General features: G+C 40.6%; 1 protein-coding gene across 19 annotated transcripts in view; it reads right to left on the bottom strand.

Annotated features, from left to right (window-relative positions):
- LOC114509216 (protocadherin gamma-C4) overlaps positions 1 to 22,116 on the bottom strand; it is a 140,286-nt gene that overhangs the window by 38,055 nt on the left and 80,115 nt on the right. The window contains exon 1 of one of the 19 annotated variants that reach the window (XM_036014904.1): positions 17,960 to 21,185. The exons of 15 other annotated variants lie outside the window; for them this stretch is intronic. In XM_036014904.1, the coding sequence (XP_035870797.1) occupies positions 17,960 to 20,377 (2,418 nt within the window). In that variant the 5' untranslated portion in view covers positions 20,378 to 21,185. Of the gene's footprint in view, positions 1 to 13,999; positions 17,732 to 17,959; positions 21,186 to 22,116 lie in introns of those variants that run through there. 3 more of the 19 variants (XM_028527442.2, XM_028527430.2, XM_036014905.1) reach the window with 3 other exon arrangements.

The following is a 22,116-nucleotide window of genomic DNA, read 5'->3' as shown; positions in this document are numbered from 1 at the left end:
ATGACATTAGCAGATAACTTTAAAAGAGTTATTGTGAATATTCTCAAGAATTTAAAGGAAAAAATGAAGATAATGAGAGAAATGCAATGAAATGAAAGAATGAAACTGATCTTCTAGAAGTGAACAATTTGTGAAATAAAAACTTCACTAGATGGAATTAGCCATAGACTAGACGCTGAGAAAGACAAGATCACCCAACTTTCATAGCATTGGAGACTATCCAAACTGAAATATATTTTTAAAATGAAAAAAGATTTAGCAACCTGTGGGAAATATCAAGTACACTAAAATAACTGAAATTGAAGTTCCATAATTGTATGTGAGTGCGACAAATAACATTTGAATACAGTCCCAAACTTCCTAAACTTAAAATCATAGACATGCAGAATCAAGAAGCTCAATGAATTCCAAGTAGAATACACATAAAGAAAAGCACACCAAGGTCCATCAATCAAATCTCTGAAAGCCACTAATAAAGAGAAAGTTTTGGAAGCAGCTGCAAGGTTACAGACTTCTAATCAGAAGCAGTGCAAGGCAGAAGAGAGAAACAATATCTTTAAAATGCTGAAATAATAAAATTGTCAGTCTAAAATTTTATATCCAGCCAAAGTATCTCTCAAAAAATAAAGGTGAAATAAAGATGTTTTAAAGACAAACAAAAACAAAGAAAATAAGTGACAAGCAGATTGCTATCCTAAGAAACAGTGAAGGAAGTTCTTTAGTCGGAAGGAAAATGACACCAGATGGAAATCTGGATCTATGCAAGGAAATTAATGACAGAAATGATAAAAATGTAGGTTACATATTAAAGATCTTTCTTCTCACCTTTTAATTTATTTAAAAGAAAAATGATTAGTTAAAGCAAAAATAACATATTGTGGGACTTAAAATGTATGCAGAAGTAAAATGTGTTATAACAATAGCACAAAAAACTAAGATGGGAAATAGAAGTATATAGTTTGGGGATTGCCTGTGGGAGTGGTGGGGTGGGTGGAGGGAAACAGAAGAGGAACAACTGGGACAATTTTAATAGCATAATCAATAAAATATAATTTAAAAAAGAAGAATATTGTTGCCCTGGCTGGGTGGTTAAGTTGGTTGGAGCGTTGTCCTATACACCAAAAGGTTGCAGGTTCCATCCCTGGTAAGGGCACATACCTAGGGTGTTAGTTTGATCCTCAGTAAAGGACCATGTGGAAGACAGTTGATTGATGTTTCTCTCTCAGATCAATGTTTCTTTCTCTCTCTTTCTCTCTCCCCCTTCCTCTCTCTCTAAACTCAATAAAAATATATATCCTCAGGTGAGGATTTAAAAAAAAGAAATAGAAGCATATTGGTAAAGGATACTTCATTATATATGAAGTGCTATACCTCTGTGAATTATGTTTATGGTGATAAGTTAAAGGATAAGGTAAATACACAGTGAACCCTAGAACAACTATTTACAAAATTAAGTAGATAAAAAGAAGATATCTAATAAACTATTATCAGAGACAAATGGAATATTAAACAATACTCAATCTAAAATAAAGTAAGCAGGAAAAGATGAAAGAAATAAAAAGCTGATGGGATAAGGAGACACAAAGAGCAAGATGGTAGACATAATCATATCAATATTACATTAAATGTAAGTGGTCTGAACATTCCAACTCAAAGTAAGAGGTGAATAAAAAGCAAGACCCAATTTTATCCTGTCTACAGAAAATGCATTATATATAAAATACACACACACGTAAAAAATATGTCATGTAATGTTAATTATAAGGAAGCTTAGTGCTACATTAATATCAGAAGAAAATAGACCTTGGGACAAGATATATTACAGAGAAAAAGAGACATTTCAAAATGACAAAAGGTCAATTTATCAAGTATCCAGAAGACTTAACAATCTTAAGTGCCTATTTATCCAAACAAAATTACGAGGGACAAAGAGGGACATTATGCAATGACAAAAGGGTTGATCCACCAGGAAGACATAGCCATCTTAAATATGTATATACCAAACAACAAAACTTAAAAATACATGAAACAAAAACTGACATAACTGAAAAGTAAAATAGACAAACCCACCATTATAGCTGCCATCTTCAACAATCTGACAACTGAGAGAACTACTAATAAGTGTACAGAAGTGAATAGTAATTGATAAAACTTTTTAAAGAATTGATAGGAATACTAACGAGAATATAGAAATGAACACCATTAACTAACAGGACCTAATCAACACATAGAGCATACTACCCCAAAGGTACATATTCTGATCACACCCAGGTCAGAAAACAAAGCTCAACCAATTTAAAAGAATGGAAATCACACAGAATATATGCTTTAACTATCTTAGAATTAAAATAAAAATCCAAAAGATAACAGAAGTCTCTAAACTCTTGAAAATAAAACACCACAGTTCTAAATGATCTATGGCTCAAAGAAAATTTAAAAATACATTGAACTGAATGAAAGTAGAAATACAACATATCAGAATTTATGGAATACAGTTAAAGCAGTCCTGAGAGGTAAGTGTATAGCATTAATGATAAGAGAAAAGGTCTCAGATGAATAAATTATGATCCTCCTCAAGAAACTTGAAAAAGAAGAGCAAATAAACACAAAGCAAGCAGAAACAAAGAAACAATAAATGCAAGTTCAGAAACCAATAAAATGGAGCTCTTACATATATACCCGAGAGAAATAAAAACATTTGTCCGTACAAAGACAGCAAACAATCAAACATTTAAAACCCAATCTCCATAATTTACCGTATTAACAAGTAAAATTGAAAGGTTATATGGTCATTTCAGTAGGTGCAAAAAAGCATCTGACAAAATTTAACACTCATTCATGATTTTTAAAAAAACTCTCAACAAACTAGAAATAAAGGGAACTTCCTCAATTTGTATCTATGGAAACTTAATGGTGGGAGACTAAATACTTTCCCTCAGAAAAGACTGATTACAAATGGAATGTCCACTCTCACCATTTCTATTTGATTTTGCTCTGGAAGTTCTAACCAATGCAACAGGGCAAGTAAAAGAAATAAAAGAACCCTGGCTGGTGTGGCTCAGTGTGTTGAGTGCTGGCCTACAAACCAAAGGGTCACTGGTTTGATTCCCAGTCAGGGCACATACCTGCATTGTGGGCCAGTTCCCCAGTAGGGAGCACATGAGAGGCAATCACATACTGATGTTTCCCTCCCTTTCTTTCTCCCTCCTGTACAACCTCTCTTAAAATAAAATAAATAAAACTTTAAAAAAAGAAATAAAAGAAATACAGATTGGAAATGAAGAAATAAAAGTCTTTTTTTTTTTGCAGAAAATATTTGTGTATGTAGAGAATTCTAAAAAAATAACCCTAGTGGTACTCATAAATCAATTTACTAAGGGCCTAGAATAGAAGATCAATGTCACCTCAATAAGTTCAATAAAAAATCAATTGTATTTTTATATACTTGTAAAGATCAATTTGAAAATAAAAATTTTAAATGCTATTTAGAATAGTAGAGAATATTAAATAATAAGCAGTGAATTTAACAAAACATATATAAAATCTGCACACTGAAAACTACAAAACATTGCTTAGAGAAATTAAAAAGTACTTAAATAAAGAGATATGTCATGTTCATGGATTGAAAAATTCAATAATATCATTAATTTTTCCTAAATTGAAGTTATATATTCAGTGCAACCCTAATCAATATCCAGAAGTCTTTTTTGTTCTTAAAGAAAGTGACAGCATGATATCAAAATTTATATGAAAATCAAAGGATCTAGAATAACAAAAATAACTTTGGAAAAGGAAAACAAAGATAAGAGAACTAACACTACCTGATTTCAAGACTTTATTACAATACTACAGATATATATGCATTAGAACAGAGATCCCATTAAAAAGACACATATTTATGGTCAAATGATTTTTTTGAGGAAGGTGCCAAGGTTACTTAATGGGGAAGGATAATCATCTCAGCAAGTTTTTCCAAAGGCACAACTTGATATCCCTTTGGAAAAATATAAACGTTCACATCATACACAAAGCATCAACTCAAAATGGATCATATACCAAATTATAAATGGTAAAATTATAAAAATTCTAGGAAAAAGAGAAAATATTTGCTTTATGAAATAGGACATAAGAAATAAAAACTATAAAAGGAGAAATGAATAAATTGGGCTTTATCAAACTTATAACTTCTGCTCTTCAAAAGACCCTATTAAGAAAAAAGCCAAGCCAGTCTTTAAGTCCTAATATCCACAAGACATATATGTAACAAACATTCACATCTACAATGTATTTTTAAAACTGTCAAATAACTCAAAGATGAACAAATAATCTGAATAGACTTCAAGAAGAAAATATACGCATAGCAAATAAGCACATGAAAAGATAGGTACTCGATATCTTTAGTCAACAAGAAAACACAAATTAAAACCCCAATGAGACAGTAACTGCACACCCTTAGAATGATTAAAATTAAAAGTTTAGCAACAAGAAGCATTTGGGGAGGGTGTGGATCAAATGAAACTTCTCATGTACTGCTGATGGAAATGTTAAGTGATATCACTTTAAAAATGTTTTGCAGCTTCTTATAAAGCTAAATATATACTTCTCATTTTATATGACAGCAATCGTGCTTTTAGGTGTTTAACCAAGAACTAAAAATCTATGCCCACAACAAAACTTCTACATAAATGTTCATATCACCTTAATTCAGAACAACACCAAACTGCAAACATCCCAAATATCCAGCAAAAGGTAAAGGGCTAAAGAAATTGTGATGTATTGATACAAAGCAATACCACTCAGCAATAGAAAGAAATAAGCTACTAATAAATGCAACAATGTGAGTGAATTTCAAAAATATATTGAGCTAAAGAAGGCAAACACAAAAGAGCACACGTTGTAGGATTCCATTTAGATGAAATTCTGGAAAAGTCAAAACTTAACTTACAGTGACAGGAAGCAGGTCAGCAGTTCCCTGGAGGGATGTGGAAAATTGATTGGAAAGGGCATGAGGGAACTTTTGAAGGTTATAGTAATGTTCTGTATTTCGATTATAGTGGTGGTTACACAAGTGCAAACATTTGTCAAAATCCATTGAGTTGTATAGTTTTATATATTTTATTATATATAAATCATACTGCAATGAAACTGATTAAAATTTTTTAAAAAGCAAACTGCAAAGGAGTACATACAGGCATTCCTCTCTTTGCATGGTAGTGCAGGGCTGTAAAAATGACCCTGCAAGCTGAGACTGTAAAGTGATCTTAATAATCAATGGGGGAAATTATGATCGTGTCATGACCTTTAAAATTTTTATGAAAATAAGAAACTCTCATAGTGAAGTAAAAAATAAAATAATATTTACTTAGTACATTGTAATCCGAAATATCAGAACCACTGAGAGTTAAAGAATTTAAGATGGTGGCATAGGTAAACATAGCTCACCTCCTTGCACAGCCTCATCAGAATTACAACTAAACTACAGAACAACCATCATTCAGACCCATCAGAAAACGAGTTGAATGGAAGTCCTACAACTACAGAATTAAAGTAGAAACCACACTGGTAGGAGACTGGTAGGAGGGGTGGACATGCAGAAAGAGCCAGTCCTATACGCATATGTGGTGAATCAGATAAAAATCAGGAGAGCTATTTCAGGAGTGAGGGGTCCCAAGCCCACACCAGGCCCCCCCATCCTAGGGTTCCAGTGCCAGGAAGATAAGTCTCCATATCTTCTGGCTGTACAACACAGGGGAGATTGAGGCTCTGGAAGACAGAAATTTCTGGAACCCCAGGCAATTCCTCTTAAAGGGTCTGCACACAAACTTAGTTGGACTCACTCCCTCTTAGCTCCGGCACCAGAGAAGGTGATTGAAAGGCATCAGAGACGTAGAGGGAGGAATTGAATTATCTGGCATCAGAGCAAGAGTTTCAGGGCATCTTTTTCCCAGACAGAAGTGCTGGCAGAGGCCACTGTTCCCTTTCTGAGCCCTCCCCCCACCCACAGAGACAGCAGGTGGGGGCTATATCTGAGATTCCATCAACCTGGCTTACAGTATTTGCCCCCCCTGGTGATTCCCTGAGGCCCTGCCACACCCAACTTTTAGGTCCACCTAAGCTGTTTCCGGTGACTTTTCCATACAAAGGGCCTTTCTTGGCACATGCTTCATATTTTCCTAAATTCTCTCAAACAAGCAGCATCAGGCTTCAGCAAGTCCTGTCCCCCTAGCTAAGTGGTTCCAGGCCTGGCACTAGCAGAAGCCAGCCTTGGTTCACAGCTTGGCCTCTCCTGGGCACCTCCAAGCCCAGCATAAGCAGCAGCCAACTGCACATCGCTTTGTAGCTCATGCTGTGTGACCCCAGAGAGAACACAGGCAGTGGCTGATCTTGGATGTGCCAACAGCAATCAAGGCTCAACTACAAGATGAGGGTGTATGTAGCCCACACATGGGCACACCTTGAGTACACAGCTGGGGTAATAGGGAAGACTGTGTCACTGGACTCTACATGATACCTACTACATTAACCCAGTCTATCAAGCCTGAGAGACACAGTAGCTCTTCCTAATACATAGAAACAAACAATAAATAAAACTGTTTTGAGCAGTGGAAAAAGTCTCAATAGGTATATTGCATTAGGAGTACTTTGAAGGTGACTGAAGTTTAAACATGTAAGAATAAATACACAATTTTTTATAAATAATTTCTGGGATGTTTGGGTCCCCCTTCATACAATCTTCCAAAAATTTTATTATTATTGTTCTGTATCTTTTATCCTAAACATTCCTTATCTAAAATTTTACTGTTTGGAAGCCAAAAACAGATGGTGAAGAAAAACAGAGCTTACATTTTTCTTTGAAAAACATTCAATCAAGTCAAATAAAATTAAATAGCAACAAATTAAAGCAGCTTGATAAACTTTAATTCAAACAAAATTCCAGAGGCATAAAAAGAACTGGGCACCAGGACCAGTCTGAAGAGTGGGCTGAGTATGAATTAGATACAGTGAGGTTCTCCATGTTTCTAATACTGAAAAAGAGATCAGGAAGAAAAATAAAACACAGGTAGCTCTGCCATGAGCCCCAAAACATACTAGTGTAGAGTCATCAGGGAGCTAATCATAATCAGCCTGGTGAGGTTCTACCCATCTGAATAGATTATCACAGTGGAGGAGATCAAAGGAAAAGAATACTGACCACATGACCAACCATATTCTCAATATCTGCACTTGGATGTTTCAAAGAATCTCAAACTTAACTTGTTCACAATTCAACTCTTGATTTCTCTGAAATTTATCCTTCGATAGTCTTCTATATCCTACAAAATGGTACCTTGGGCCATCCAGTTTCTCAATTCAGAAACCTACAAATGGCTCAATCCCACCTCTCTTTTATCCATTGTATTTGTTCAGTCAGTGATATTTTATTGAGGATCTACCATTTGCCAGGCAATGATCTTGAGGAATATATTAAACTAAAGAGTCACTGTCCTCATGGAGTTTACATTTCAGTCTTTCCATCATTGTCTTGCTGAATCTATTTCTTAAATACACCTCCAAGGCCCTGGCTGGTGTAGCTCAGTGGATTGGGCACAGGCTGTGAACCAAAGTGTCGCAGGTTTGATTCCCAGTCAGGGTACATGCCTGGGTTGTAGGCCATGACCCCCAGCAACTGTACATTGATGTTTCTCTCTCTCTCTTTTTCTCCCTTCCTTCCCTCTCTAAGAAATAAATAAATTAAATTAAAAATATATAAAAAGAATCATTAAATAAATTAATTAATAAGAAATTCTGAAAAAAAAAGAACTTAAAAAAACATATATCTCTAGTCCTTCCATTTATTTCCACATCCACTGTCTTCCTTTTAATACATTTGAGTTCTGTTTCTTAACAGGAACATTACCACAGTCTCCCATCTGTTCTCCCTATTCCATTTATAACCCTCCTATATCAAGTCACCACACAGCAGCCAGAGTAATCTTTTAAAAATTCAAATCATAACTTGACACTCCCTTGTTTAAAACTTTCCAATAGCTCCTACTTAGGATACAATCCGGAATATTTAATATGGTTTTCAAGGCTCTACTTATTTTCCACTTCTAGCCTCCCTAGCCCTTTTCAGTCGCTCACCTTTTCTTTTTTAGAACCTTTACACATCCAATTTCCCCTGCCTGACATTTTCTTTTTTAATCCTCTCGTTACCTAGCTGACTTCTACTTATCTTTCAGATCTTACTCTAAATATCACTTCCTGAAAGAAGTCTTCCTAGACCCTTTGGATTGTGGTAAGCCTCTCTATTACAAACTCTCTTAACATCCTTGTTTTTCTTGGTGGCATTTAGCAGACTTGTGAAAGACTGTATCTTAGAATGGGGACCCATTAAGGAGGGAATCAGGTCTGCCCTGTTCATTGCTGCACCTTTGGTACCTAAGAAACTGCCTTGCATAAAGCAGACAGTTCATGTTTGCTATATAAATGCATGAATGGCCCTGGCTGGCGTAGCTCAGTGGATTGAGCGTGGGCTGGGAACCAAAGTGTCCCAGGTTCGATTCCCAGCAAGGGTACATTCCTGGGTTGCAGGCCATAGCCCCCAGCAACCGCACATTAATGTTTCTCTCCCTCTCTCTCTCTCTCTATCTCCCTCCCTTCCCTCTCTAAAAATAAATAAATAAAATATTTAAAAAAAAATAAATGCATGAATGAACCACCCAATACTTGACTTGAGGCAGGTACTTGTCTCTGGGTGGGCTCTTCAAACCTATACACTACAGAGAATTGAAGCCTGAACTTATGAAAAGGTGGTTTAAGCTTATGCTATATCCTCTCACATGATATTTTCACACAGTATAAGAACAGAGCACCCTCCACCTCTTGTTTTTCAAAAGCACATGGGACATACAAAAATAATTAATTTTTCTGTAAGCTAGCAATAAGCAATCAGTAAATAAAATTAAAACACAATTTATGGTAACATCTAAAACTATCAAGTATGTTTGAATAATTTAATGAAAGATATTCAAGACCCCTACACTGCAAACTACAAAACATTGCTGAGAGATGTTAAAGAAGACCTCAGTAAATGGAAATATATACCATTCTCATGGATTGGAAATCTCAATATTGTTGAGATGACCCCCTCCCCCAATGAATGTATAGGTTCAAAGCAATTCCATTCAAAACCACTGCAGGCTTTTCCCCTTTGGAAAGTGGCAAGATGATTTCAATTTATTTGGAAAGACAAAGAACCAAGAATAGTCAAAACAATGTTAAAAAAAGAAGAAAGTTGGTAGACAACCTACCTGACTTCAAGACTTACTATAAAGCTACAATAATCAAGACAGATAGACAAATAGATCAATGGCACATGGCAATCTAGAAATAGACCCAAATATAGCAATCAAATGATTTTCAACGAGTGTGCCAAAGCTATTCAATAGGAAAAGGAAAAATCTTTTCAAAAACTGGTGCTGCAAAAACTGGACATCCATATGGGAAAACAGAACCTTGACCATTACCTCATTGAATTGCTACCTCATACCACATGTAAAGGTCGATTTTCAATAAGGTAAATAGAAGAGCCATAAGTGTCAGATAAGTGCCTTTTTCTCACCAGGAATATTCAATTCCTGGTGAGAAAATATTCACTGCCTCCCCTAATATACTGCTAGGTCAAGTATCACATAAGATAAAGCCAAACCATGCAAGTGACACATATCTGTGGAGATGCTTGTCTATTCTTGGTTTCCAAGATGTAGCAATCCAGGTTGAAGATGCCAAGTTATCTGATTTGCTGAATTCTTTTTAAAGACTAACATCCAGGTAGCATTTATAATAAAATTAACATAGCTTAGGTGGACAACAGAATCCACACCAAAAGGAACCCTACCATGACTTACTGATCTTAAGAATCTCACTGCTAATATTCTTTCTCTTGACTTACCAATAATTCTCCCTTCACTTTTTTCAGTTTCTATGTTATCCACTTTACCTAATTTCACTGTTTTACCTAATTTCCAAAAGTAACTGTTTCCTTTTTATTTTTGTTATATTTTAGATTTCAAGCTTCTAAATCACTGACAGTGATATATAATGGGGAATTTTATATGCAAATATCATTCTATAATTTTTGAAGTGTTTGTAAACTGTAAGTTCAATGAAAAGCCATGCTAACATTATTTGGATCCATTTGTACAAACATTTGATTACAAGGAACAGTAACTATCCAGCATTCTGTGCTAGTTCAAATTCACTTATAGTATTTGAATTAGCCACAGTGGAGTAGGACAAATAACTGGTAGGTCCCATGTTGGGATACGAGGTGCAGACTTAGGCAATGGAGGCACCAGAAGGGTTGTTCTTGACTATGTGAACCACATAAGAGGCCTAGTGGAGAAATGGCACATTATTGTTGATGTCTCTAAGATGTAGGGTGATGCTTCTGCTGGAGGAGAGAGGTAGCTTGCTTCTGTCAGTGGTCACGCAGGTAACATTGTACTCCAGGGTTTATTCCAGGTCCAGGGCCCTATCTGTTACAAGCTTGTGGCAATTATTCATGGAAGATTAAATTCTGAAAGATACATTTTCTTGTACTTCCCTATTTTCTCCCAAATCTGGATCCTGTGTCTTAAACAGACTACTGGCCAACATGCAGAATCTCCAGGAATCATTGTGGAAACAGAAGTAAAAATCACCTCTGGGACTTTGTTATCATCATCTAGAATTTTGGTTCCGGCCAAGATGGAGGTGTAGAATTTTCATCTCAACTATACTGGGCAACCAGTCAACCCCCTGGTTCCTTGCTTCCTAAACTGTAGAATATCTTTTAATCTCTTTGTAGTCCAATGTACTTAAAGTTTTTATTTTTCCCCTCTGGTGATTAAGGCCAAGTTGGATATGGGTACTCTGGGCTGCAAAGCCATACCTGATTTCCACTTTGAGGCCCTCATCCAGGTCAGTGGCTGTCATCTTCACCATGGAGGTACCAGGGCATGGCTTCTCAAAGGTTGGCCCCATATACATTCTGGCCAAAAAAAGGGGTGGAAGTGTTGTATCGCATTGTTTCCAAGTGGCCCTCACCATCCAAAGCTGTCAGGAGTAAGTGATGTGGGCTTTGCTTTTCCCGGTCTAGTAGCTTCTCTAACACAAGTTCAACATGTTTGTTTCTACTCTCATTTTCTTTTACTTCGAAGACAAATGTAGAGTTGCTGGGGTGGTGATTTTGTAAAGGAATTGCTTCCAGCATCAGGACCTTCTGTAGATTCTACTGCAAATCTTGCTCCAGGCTGGGTCAACACATATATTTAACTCAATAACACTCTTGCTGAACCAGGGGATGTTATAATTTACATATTAAATATTTATATTAATATGAAAATTAAATAATTTTCAACTACTGTTTCTACACATATGGTACAAACTACAGTACATAGGCACATCCACGCCGGGTCCATTCTGTTACTCACAAGTAAGTCTCTACTTTCTTTACTTTGAGTGAAGCATAGGAAAATAAGAAAAGTCCTTGACATAATTTCATTTCTGGAACCATAAGAAATATAAACATTCAAACCAATAAAAATAGCAGTAAACAAATATACTAATTATCAATCCTAAATTATCAACAAATATCCTAAAGCCAAGAATAATATTTTGCAAAGCCATTAGCTTAAACTCACACAGTCCAAACAAAATTAACTCCAATTTCCAGGCTTTGGTGATCCATTTTCCAGTTAAATCATCCTAGCAATCCTATTGGAAGAGTAGGATCCTTGTTTAGGTTACACTATGGTTCAGACAGAGAAAAATTAACACTCATGAAATTGTCTCTTGCAAAAAATCTTTCCCCATCTTTTACGACCACAAATAGAGGCTGCTCAATCAAAAATCTTTCTAGGCATTTATAGGATTTTTAAATTTGTTTTCGTAACAAGTTTAGAACAGTTTTACTTCCACCCACAGGTTATCCCATTGCACCATCTGCAGAGGCACGTGAACTGTTATTACTTTTCCCAAAAGAATGTTAAGTGTGCTGACGATGAAAGCATGACTCCTCTTTTTTTCTATCAACAACGTAAAACACGGCTACTGCTAGTTCAGTATATATTATGTATGAAGCATGGTATGAACCAGTGATATGGTATCACTAGTCCTTACCATGGCTTTTCAAATTATATATTGTTATCCCTATTTTGCTGAAGCTGAAAGAGATTAAATAACTTGTCAAAGGTCACACAGTTAGGAATTACCTCATTGCAAAGTTATTTTTCTATCATACTACATTTTAGAATACTAATATCAGGTAATCCCCAGAGCACAGACATTTGTTCATTCATTCACTCAATAACCATTTAATGAAGACTATTTAGCTCAAACTGGAAGCATTGTTAAGATTACTGATATTTGGGATATAGCCTATGGGTCATGATTATTCATTGCGCTAGCTCTTAATGATTATCACTAACTTGGGTTAAATAAACAGAAGTCAGCATATTTGGACAATACTAGGTTAGCCTCCCAAGTAATTTGTTGTGTGTTCCATATTTCATTTGGAATTGACCACCATATGAAAACTGGCTTTGTGATAAACATTTTGATTAGCTTTTACAAAACAACAGTAGTGACATTGCCCTCTAGTCTCCTCGATATTGTTAAGAAAGCTCTACTTATTAAATTACATTTGGAACTTAATGTCAACACAAAGACTGTATATTTAGGTATGCTCAAAATTTCCTTTTAAAAAAATCACACACATATATAAAATTTTTAATTATATAAGTTGTCAAGAAGCATAAAGTGGCATGTGAATCCCAGGAGCAGTAACTGTCTCATTTTGGGGCCATCCTCTAAATGGTTTTCAATCTCTTCTATAAGTCTAAGTTTTAATTAACTATTGTATTTTTGAAAGTAGATAGGCAAGAAATAAAGAAAATAACTAGGATAGTATGGTTCTCTACCTTATAACACATTTCACCAAAAGAAACCAGGTTTCTCATGTCTCTGCAATGCTTCCTCATGAATAATGTACTTTAGCATTCAATTTCTGTTCAACATTCTACGATAAGCATAAAGTTCTCAGGAAACACCTAGAATCTGTGCACTGTCTGTAAAATTTTCCATGTGTGTAAAAGTTGTGGGAAACTTAACATACGAAGAGAATTACTGCAAATCCAACAAAATACCAAAAATGTGCTCAAAACACAATTTGTTAATTCTGAGTGTTCCACAAAGTCATCATTAAAATCATCAGTGTGGATAAAATGGGCAAAAGCAATATCTAACTTGGAAACACATATAGACATTTATTCCTGAAATCTATAAAGGGGGTGAAAAAAACTACCGTTTCAGTTTTTCCTCATGAGAACACTTATACTGTGAGAAAGTTCCACGTGTATAAGAAATCAATTCGCCATGTTTGGAAGTTCAAGAATGACTTCAAACATGAAATGATTAAGGACCCTGAGAAAGTATACTGTGTGTGTCCCTAATGACCAGAAGGAATCACTGCACTTAGAAGAAACTGAAAGCACTTTATGAATTTGTTAGCCGTTTAACATATAGTTGAAGTCACTATTCATAAAAGTTGATTTAAAATAGTTATCAACTTCATCAACTTAGATTTATACCCTTTGGAAGAATTTGTGGTCTTAGCAGATAAACTGGCATCAGATGTTCAGCATAAAACTGTTCCAAGGCCAGTGGAAAATAAGACCAACTAAAAGCAGGAAGAATTTTATAGTTCGCAAATTAAATTAGAAAAACTAGACAGCATCAACAAGAACTTTATGAATTAATACATATTTTATATGTAACACATACAAATATATAACAATTTGTTATCAATAAGGTGTGAGGGAAGGCCTGAGGGAAAACAGCCAGGTTGTCATTGGTGTCTGCTGCATACACATAACTTTGTTGGTGTCTGCTTTTTAAACTTCGAATATATACTCATTGCATATAATAAGCGATATTCTGCTCAAAGCTCGGAGAAGAGTATGTGATATGGACTCACCTGAATTAATGCATGGTTATCTTTAGAAAACACTGAGTCACCTGACAGCAAGGGAGGCTCGCTTTTCTCACAGCTCTCCTGGCTGATGAGCGTGTCAGCGTAGTTGGGCTGCGGGAAGATCAGGTGACTCTTCCGTGAGTCCGCAGTGAGGGAGACCTCGTGGGAATAGGTCTGCAGGAACGCCTGCACTCCGTCCACGCCCACAAAGTGAGAGGCAGGCACACCTGTCAACCCAGCTCCTGAAGGCTGGAGCAGATGTGACTTATGCCAGTGCCTCAGCCTGAGCGCCAGCAGCACGATGACAAAGGCGAGAAAGATGCAAGAGACAGCGGCCACGGCCACAACCAGGTAGAGTGTGAGGCTGGAGTCATCGGGGTTGGCGCGGGACTCAAGACTGCTCAGATCAGCCAGGACTTCTGGGATGCTGTCTGCCACGGCTATGGTGAGCGTGACGGTGGCCGACAGAGGGGGCTGGCCATGGTCCTGGACCGCCACCACCAGGCTCTGCTTGAGTGCATCTCTGTCCAGCAGAACCCGCCCAGTGTGCACCTCGCCCGTGTGCAGCCCCACCACGAAGAGCCCTGGCTCGCTAGCCTTGAGCAGGCGGTAGGACAGCCAGGCATTCTGGCCTGAGTCTCTGTCCACTGCCACCACCTTAGTCACCAGGTAGCCGGGCTCTGCAGAGCGGGGCGCCAGTTCCACACCAGTAGCACCGTCTGTGGGGAGGGCAGGGTAGAGGATCTCTGGTGCATTGTCGTTCTGGTCCAGTACAAACAGGCTCAGGGACACATTGCTGCTGAGCGGAGGGTCCCCACTGTCCTGCGCCATCACTTGTACCTGCAGGTCTCGGAGCTGCTCATAGTCGAAGGAGCACAGAGCATACAAGACCCCTGTGTCTGAGTTGATGGAAATGTAAGAGGACAGGGGAACTCCCTGGAAGGTGTCCTCAACCAGGGAGTAAGTGACCTGGGCGTTCTCTCCATAGTCAGGGTCATAGGCGGTCACAGATACTATGGAGGCTCCTCTGGGGTTGTTCTCTGGGATATAGGCGGTGTAGGAGGAACGAGAGAAGGCAGGCGGGTTGTCATTGGTGTCTGCAACATTCAGTGAGATGTGGGTTTTTGTGGACAGGGGTGGACTTCCTTGGTCAGTGGCGGTCACCGTGATGTTGTAGCTAGGAACCAGTTCTCGGTCGAGGAGTGAGTCTGTCACTAAACTATAGTAATTTCCATATGACTTTTCTAATTTAAAGGGCAGATGCCCTTGGATGAAACAGTTCACTTGTCCGTTTTCCCCAGAGTCTTGATCATTTACATGTAAAAGGGCAATTAATGTCCCTCTGGGAGAGTTTTCCAGAATGGAGCTGGAGAGAGAGGTGACTAGTACTTCGGGGGCATTGTCGTTCACATCCAAAACTGTGATGAGGACTTTGGCTCTTGCAGAATACCCTGCGTTGTCCGTTGCTTGCACTTCCATCTCATAGAAGCCTGATTCTTCGTGGTTCAGCTCCCCTATTGTTGAAATTGTCCCTAAATTACAATTTAGCTCGAAAAGTTGAGCCGCCTTGTCGTCCACATACCGGAAGGAATACGTCACTTCCGCGTAGGCTCCCTCGTCTGGGTCGGTGGCGTTCACCTGGAGCAGCGTGGTGCCCACCGGCACGTTCTCCGGGACGCTCGCCCGGTACTCGGACTGCGCAAACGCCGGCGCGTTGTCGTTCGCGTCCAGGACCGTCACGCGGATGCGCGCGGTGCCCGTGCGCACTGGGTCGCCTCCGTCCGAGGCGGAGAGAACCAGGTGGTGAGCCGCCTCTTCCTCGCGGTCCAGGGCGCGCTCCAGCACCAGTTCCGGGTACTTGTTACCATCCGCTCCGCTCTGCACCTCCAGCGAGAAGTGACTGTTACTACTGAGCTCGTAGCTTTGCAGAGAGTTCGTCCCGATATCCGGATCCCAAGCGTGGGGAAGGGGGAACCGCATCCCAGGGGCTGCGTTTTCACTCATTTTTATTTCTAATTCACCTTCCCGGAAGTATGGGGCATTATCATTAATGTCCCTCACTTCTACCACCACCCCGTAAATTTTCACTTTATCCTCCATCAGGATCTCCAGGTTTAGTTGACACTTTATGGCCCCCATACAGAGCTCCTCCCGGTCTATTCTGCCCGCGGTGACTAAGCTGCCGCTTCGCGGATTCAGGGCGAAAAGTTGCGTCCTACCTGCGGAGACGATGCGGACTCCACGCTCCTCCAGTTCCCGGGCCTCCAGCCCCAGATCCTTAGCGATGTCGCCCACCCTAGAGCCTTTCTCCAGCTCCTCAGGAACTGAGTAGTGGATTTGAGTGCATCCCGTTTCCCAAAGAATCCCCAGGAGAACTCCCAGCAAGGCCATCCCTTTGCAGTCCTGGTGCAGTCGCGCAGGAGTCATTGTCACTTTCCTGGAGGATTATTTCCAGTTCTTCCTTTTATCACCGAAGTCAGGATCAACACTTTCGTCCTTATCCCTCAGCTGGCGGACCAGGGCTCCTCCGTTCGGTCTCCTCCCAGTCCGGGAGGAGATGGTTAGTTTCTCTCGGTGCTTTGTGCTTCTGGCGCGTGCACCGCAAGCAGGATCTCTCTGCTTTTCTCTGATTGGTGAACAGCGGCGCTCAGAGTCCTAACCAATTACTGCACAATCTTAACTCCGGGAAAGGGTTGTTGGTTTTTAGACCTCAAACGGCTCCACCTACTGTTCTTCAAATACGGCTGGAAGTGAAGACGACTAAAACGACAGCATTTCTTTTCATTGAAACTTTAGGGAGCTTCTTCGTATTTCCCTGAAATGTTTCACACAGAGCTACTTTCTTGAGATCATTTTCTGTAGCTGTGGGAACATTCTGATTTTCCTAATAGGCTTTTAAATGAACTTGAAATTTCTATACACAGTAATTATTATCCTTACTTTTAGTGCACCTGCTTTGATATTGCCAATACCCCCCAACATCCTTATTATGAGACATCCCCCTAGGAGTTTTCCATGTTGCAAAATCAAATATTAGAATAATTTAAAACTTCTCACTCAGTTTTAATTTGGGGCATTTTTCATAAGTTCTTAAATTTACCTAAGTGAAAATTATTTTAACAGGTTGCTAACATTTAAGGTTAAAAACCAAGTTTTCATAATAATATGGAAACCTAAAAATAAGAAATGTGATTGTACACATTATGAGAATCACCAGAAGTTAATAAAAGACACATTTTAAGAACAAATAGAAGCATTCCAATGTGCATATACTTGAAATAAGGGCAGTACTCTATAATCTACTAACACATTATATTCCAAAAGACTGCAAGAAAATTAGTACTCCAAAGAATATTATAAACTTACCTTAATCTGTTTAACAAACCTAGTTCCAATTACTGAGAATTACTGGCAATATATTTGGAAGCCCATCAAAATATAAGGAAGAATTCTCAGTGCCGTAGTTTTATGAATGTAAATATTTCTATTCCGAGTCTCAGTACATTTGGTAGGCATACCATAAAATATTTTTTAAATTGGGAAGAAATCTACAAGTGGCTATGAAAAAAGACAGGGCATAAAATTGACCTACCCAGTGGTATTCAAAGAATCCCTAGCAAATGTACCTGAATATTATAAAAGCATTACTATGTCCTTTACAAAGGTGCCCTGGCTGGTGTGGCTCAGTGGATGGAGTGCAGGCCTACCAACCAAAGGGTCCCTGTTTCCATTCTGGTCAGGGCACATGCCTGGGTTGCCGTCCTGGTCCCCAGTTGGGGGCGCCCGAGAGGCAACCACACATTGATCTTTCACTCGCTCTTTCTCCCCTCTTCCCCTCTCTAAAAATAAACAAAATCTTTTTTAAAGCCCTTTCTCATGCATTTTCATCTCTTTGTATTTAATAGAGTAAAAAAATAAATAAACCAAACCATTTCTAGATAAAAGGCATTCATTGAAACTCACGTGAGTAAAAGCAACAGAGTTAAAGCTTAACTTGTTATTCTTCTCAGTGACACTTACTACCAAAGATGCTTCATGAGAAAGATCTTGTGGAGGGGCAGTTTCTGGCGTCCTAGAGAGAAAATTAAACCGCGTTTCCTGAGAATTGGAGGCAACGTACAGATTGTAGGAATAAGGCAAAGTTCCTTCGTTGTAGTTGGGAGAAACCCCTGGTCCAGTCTTAGTACAGAGACCAGGCTCAAAGCAGCGCCAGGTAGCCAGGCTGGAGGAGCGTCGCAAGCGCATGGCTACCGCCAGAATCACCGCCAGGAGGAAGAGTACCGAGATCAAGGCCAAAGCCATCACCAGGTAAAACTGCAGCTCAGCCTGGGGGTCAGAGGGTGTCTGATGGTCGCTGAGGTCTGGCAGTATCTCTTGTAGGCTGTCAGCGAAGACCAGGTGCAGTGTAGCGGTGGCGGAGAGAGGCGGCTGTCCCCCATCACGCACAGCGACCAGCAGGCGCTGGCGGGCCGAGTCCCTGTCGCCCAAAGCACGCGCTGTGCGCACCTCGCCCGTGCGCAGCCCCAAGCTGAACAGTCCAGGCTCGCTGGCCTGCAGCACGTGGTAGGATAGCCAGGCATTGTGTCCCGAGTCGGCGTCCACCGCCACCACCTTGGTGACCAGGTAGCCCGGCTGAGCGGCGCGCGGCACTGTGTCGAAGAGCGCAGAGCTGTCGGGCCCCAGTGCAGGGTAAAGCACCCTTGGCGCGTTGTCGTTGCGGTCGGTCACCAACACGCGCAGGCTGACGTTGGCGCGGAGCGCTGGCGAGCCCTGGTCGCGAGCCTGCAGCGTCAGTTGGAAGGCGCGTAGCTGCTCGTGGTCGAAGGCGCGCTGCGCGAACACCACGCCGCTCTGTGGGTTCACGGACACATAGGACGACAGCGCCTGTGGCTCCAGGTCGCTGGCCACGATGGAGTAGGAGACGTGGCCGTTGGGTCCCAGGTCGGGATCGGAGGCGCTGACCTGAGCAATGGAGGCCCCAGGCGGGTTGTTTTCTGGCACGTGAACCAGGTAGGCGGACTGTTGGAAAACTGGAGGGTTGTCATTGACGTCCCCGATGTGTAGGGTGACTCTTCTGTTGGAGGAGAGGGGCGGCTTGCCTTTGTCAGTGGCTGTGATGGTGACATTGTACTCCGGGGTTTGTTCCCGATCCAGGGTCCCATCTGTTACAAGCTTGTAGTAGTTATTGGCGGAAGACTGAATTCTAAAAGGAACTTTCTCTTTTATGAGGCATGAGACCTGCCCGTTTTCTCCCGAATCTTTATCATGTGTTTTGAACAAAGCAATTACTGTCCCAGGCTCTGCGTCCTCCATTATGGAACTAGACACGGACGTGAAAACCACCTCTGGGGCGTTGTCATTCTCATCTAGAATTTCTAGTATAATTTTGCATTCGGTGGCCATGCCTCCACCGTCCTTGGCTTCTATGGTTATGGTATAACTGCTACTGTTTTCGAAGTCTATAGGGTCTTTGGATTTAATTTCTCCACTTTGATGATCTAGTGTGAACATATTTCCAACATCTCCTACTGTTTTGAAGGAGTAGGTGATCTCCGCATTGACGCCCTCATCTTGGTCGGTGGCTGTCACCGTTAGCACAGAGGTGCCCGGGGGCAAGTTCTCACGCAGGCTGACTTTGTACACATCCTGACTGAACACTGGGGGGTTATCGTTGGCATCAGTGACTTCGATCCTGACTTGAGTGGTGCCAGTTCGGACTGGGTCACCCCCATCCACTGCTGTCAGGACCAGGAGGTGGGAGCTCTGTCGTTCTCGGTCCAGGGGCTTCTCCAACAGTAGTTCTGGGGCGTTCTTGCCTTCTGTCTTACTTGTTTTCATCAGAGAGAAGTGCTCATTATGGCTGAGTTGGTAACTCTGGAGAGAGTTGGGCCCTACATCTGCATCTATAGCAGATTCCAGACCAAACCGAGATCCTGGAATTGCAAGTTCATTGATTTGTAAAGCAATGCTATTTTGGGGAAAATGAGGTGGATTGTCATTTATATCTTCTATCATCACATTTACGTGAAAAACATTTAGAGGGTTCTCTGCGACAATCTCTAAGGGCAGGACACACACGGGGTTTTGAGGGCACAGCGACTCCCGGTCTATTCTACCACTCACAAGTAAGTTCCCATTCTCCGTGTTTATGGTCAAGTACTGTTTCTCTGCACTAACTCTGAGGTTGCGGGTCAATAAATCCCGTACACGCAGCCCCAGGTCCTTAGCGAGGTTCCCCACTGCAGAGCCGCTGGCCATTTCTTCCGGGATGGAGTAGCTGATCTGCTCGGAGAGCGCCCCGCAGAACAAAGGCAGCAGGAAGGGAAAGAGTACTTGCCGCCGCCGCCGGGTACTGCTCCTCTGCTTCGCCCTGTTTCCCATCCTTCTCTGTCCTGCCGCAGCCTCTGGCGTTGAGACGTTTTCTTTACAAATTGCGTTTAAAATACCTACTCCCACCGCGTAGAAAACTCAAGGCTCCCAGTTTGAAGGTATTCCAATCGGTATTCTGAAATCAGGTTTGCGGAGCAGCGGCGTCCGGCTCCCTCTCCTTCTGTACTTGCTTTTGTGGCTGCGCAGAAAATCGCCGGGGTGGATCCTGGACTCCAGCTCTTGCAGCACATTGGCCAACAGCGGCGCTCGGAGTCTGTTTTGAAAACTGCAGCCAGAGCCTTGCAAACAATTGGGATTTACTATTCCAACAGCTGTGTTGGACTGGTGCATAGGAAAGGAGTCAATTTGTGAGTTTTGGATGGATCTGTTTTCCAGTGTTTACTACCCAAGTTCCTTAGAGATGGGATCCTGTAGGAGAGCCACTAACCCACGAATGAGATAAGTTTGTGTTTTTGTAATCGGAGGCAGTGAAGATACTGGAAGAACAAAGCAGTCTTCTCTCCAGACTTCGAACAAAGACCACGTGAGAAAATAGCCCCACCAAGTGGCATGGAGAAATTTTGACAGCCATGCAATGACACCCAGTATTAGATTCACTCATATGTGCAGATAAACTTCCCTCTTCCATTTACCAGAGGAAACTGGAGGAGATCTCAAAGCTATATAGTGTGCACTCAGGATGAGGACGGACACTGCCACCAGGTCTTTGTTGTTACTTATAAAAGTATACCCTAGTAGGTCACCATAGGAATTTAATGACAGGAAATGTGAAGGTATTTTCTTTATAGATTTTATTTATTTTTAGAGAGAGGGGAAGGGAGGGAGAAAGAGGGAGAGAAACAGCGAATGTGAGAGAGAAATATAGATAGGTTGACTCTTGTATGCATCAACCAGGGACCCAGGCATATGCCCTGACCTGGAATCCCACTGGCCACCTTTCGCTTTGCGGGAAATGACCAACCAACTGAGCCACACCCATACTGGTCAGGGCTCTGTCCATGATTTTATTGGATCACATGTTGCTCCTGACCAGAACTTTACTACCTTTGTGTCAAAATAACCTTCTTAAGCTTAAGTTTCAAAACCATCCTTTCCTTTTTATTTTCCAAGATCTTGATAGACTACATTTTAAAAGACACAGAACACTTCCCTCTCCCAGAAAAATACCTCATATCCTTTTTATTCATCTAATTTCAGTTCAAATGAAATGTGTCCAATCTTTGTCCCAGTTTGGAATTCTATAAACATAATTCTATCCCGAGATGCTCTGAACACAAGAACATTTTCTTGATTCAAGACAAATTTAGGCATCTGTTACAAGACTTCCCTTTCCTACAGTTGAACCTTTTTTTTTTGCCCAATTATTAAATATGCTATGCACAGTTAATTACATTAAGGCAAATTCCTAAAGGGGAACACGAGTATACAAATAATTTGCACCAAATATCTAGAAGCGGTGTGAGAGTGAGGAGCTGGACTGATTATGGAGATGACTCCTGTGATCGAGTACCCTAACTGGTTTCCTCGCCATACTTGACTTTCCTACACCTTGCTTCAGGTAATGTGTGTGTTAGTAGGTAACTCTTAGGGCTTCAATAACAGGTTGGTTCTGAATACAAGAACTGAGTATACGTAGACATGATACAAAATGAATTTACGAAGGACAGAAACAGGGAATCTATGACTCACGGGCATATTGAAGACAAACAAAAGTATCCAAAGGAATACCA

The sequence above is a fragment of the Phyllostomus discolor genome, chromosome 13 (genome assembly GCF_004126475.2).
Source record: "Phyllostomus discolor isolate MPI-MPIP mPhyDis1 chromosome 13, mPhyDis1.pri.v3, whole genome shotgun sequence".
In the NCBI taxonomy this organism is placed as follows: Eukaryota; Metazoa; Chordata; class Mammalia; order Chiroptera; family Phyllostomidae; genus Phyllostomus; species Phyllostomus discolor.
The sequence above is the reverse complement of the archived record's forward strand: the minus strand, read 5'-3'. Positions and strand labels throughout refer to the sequence as shown.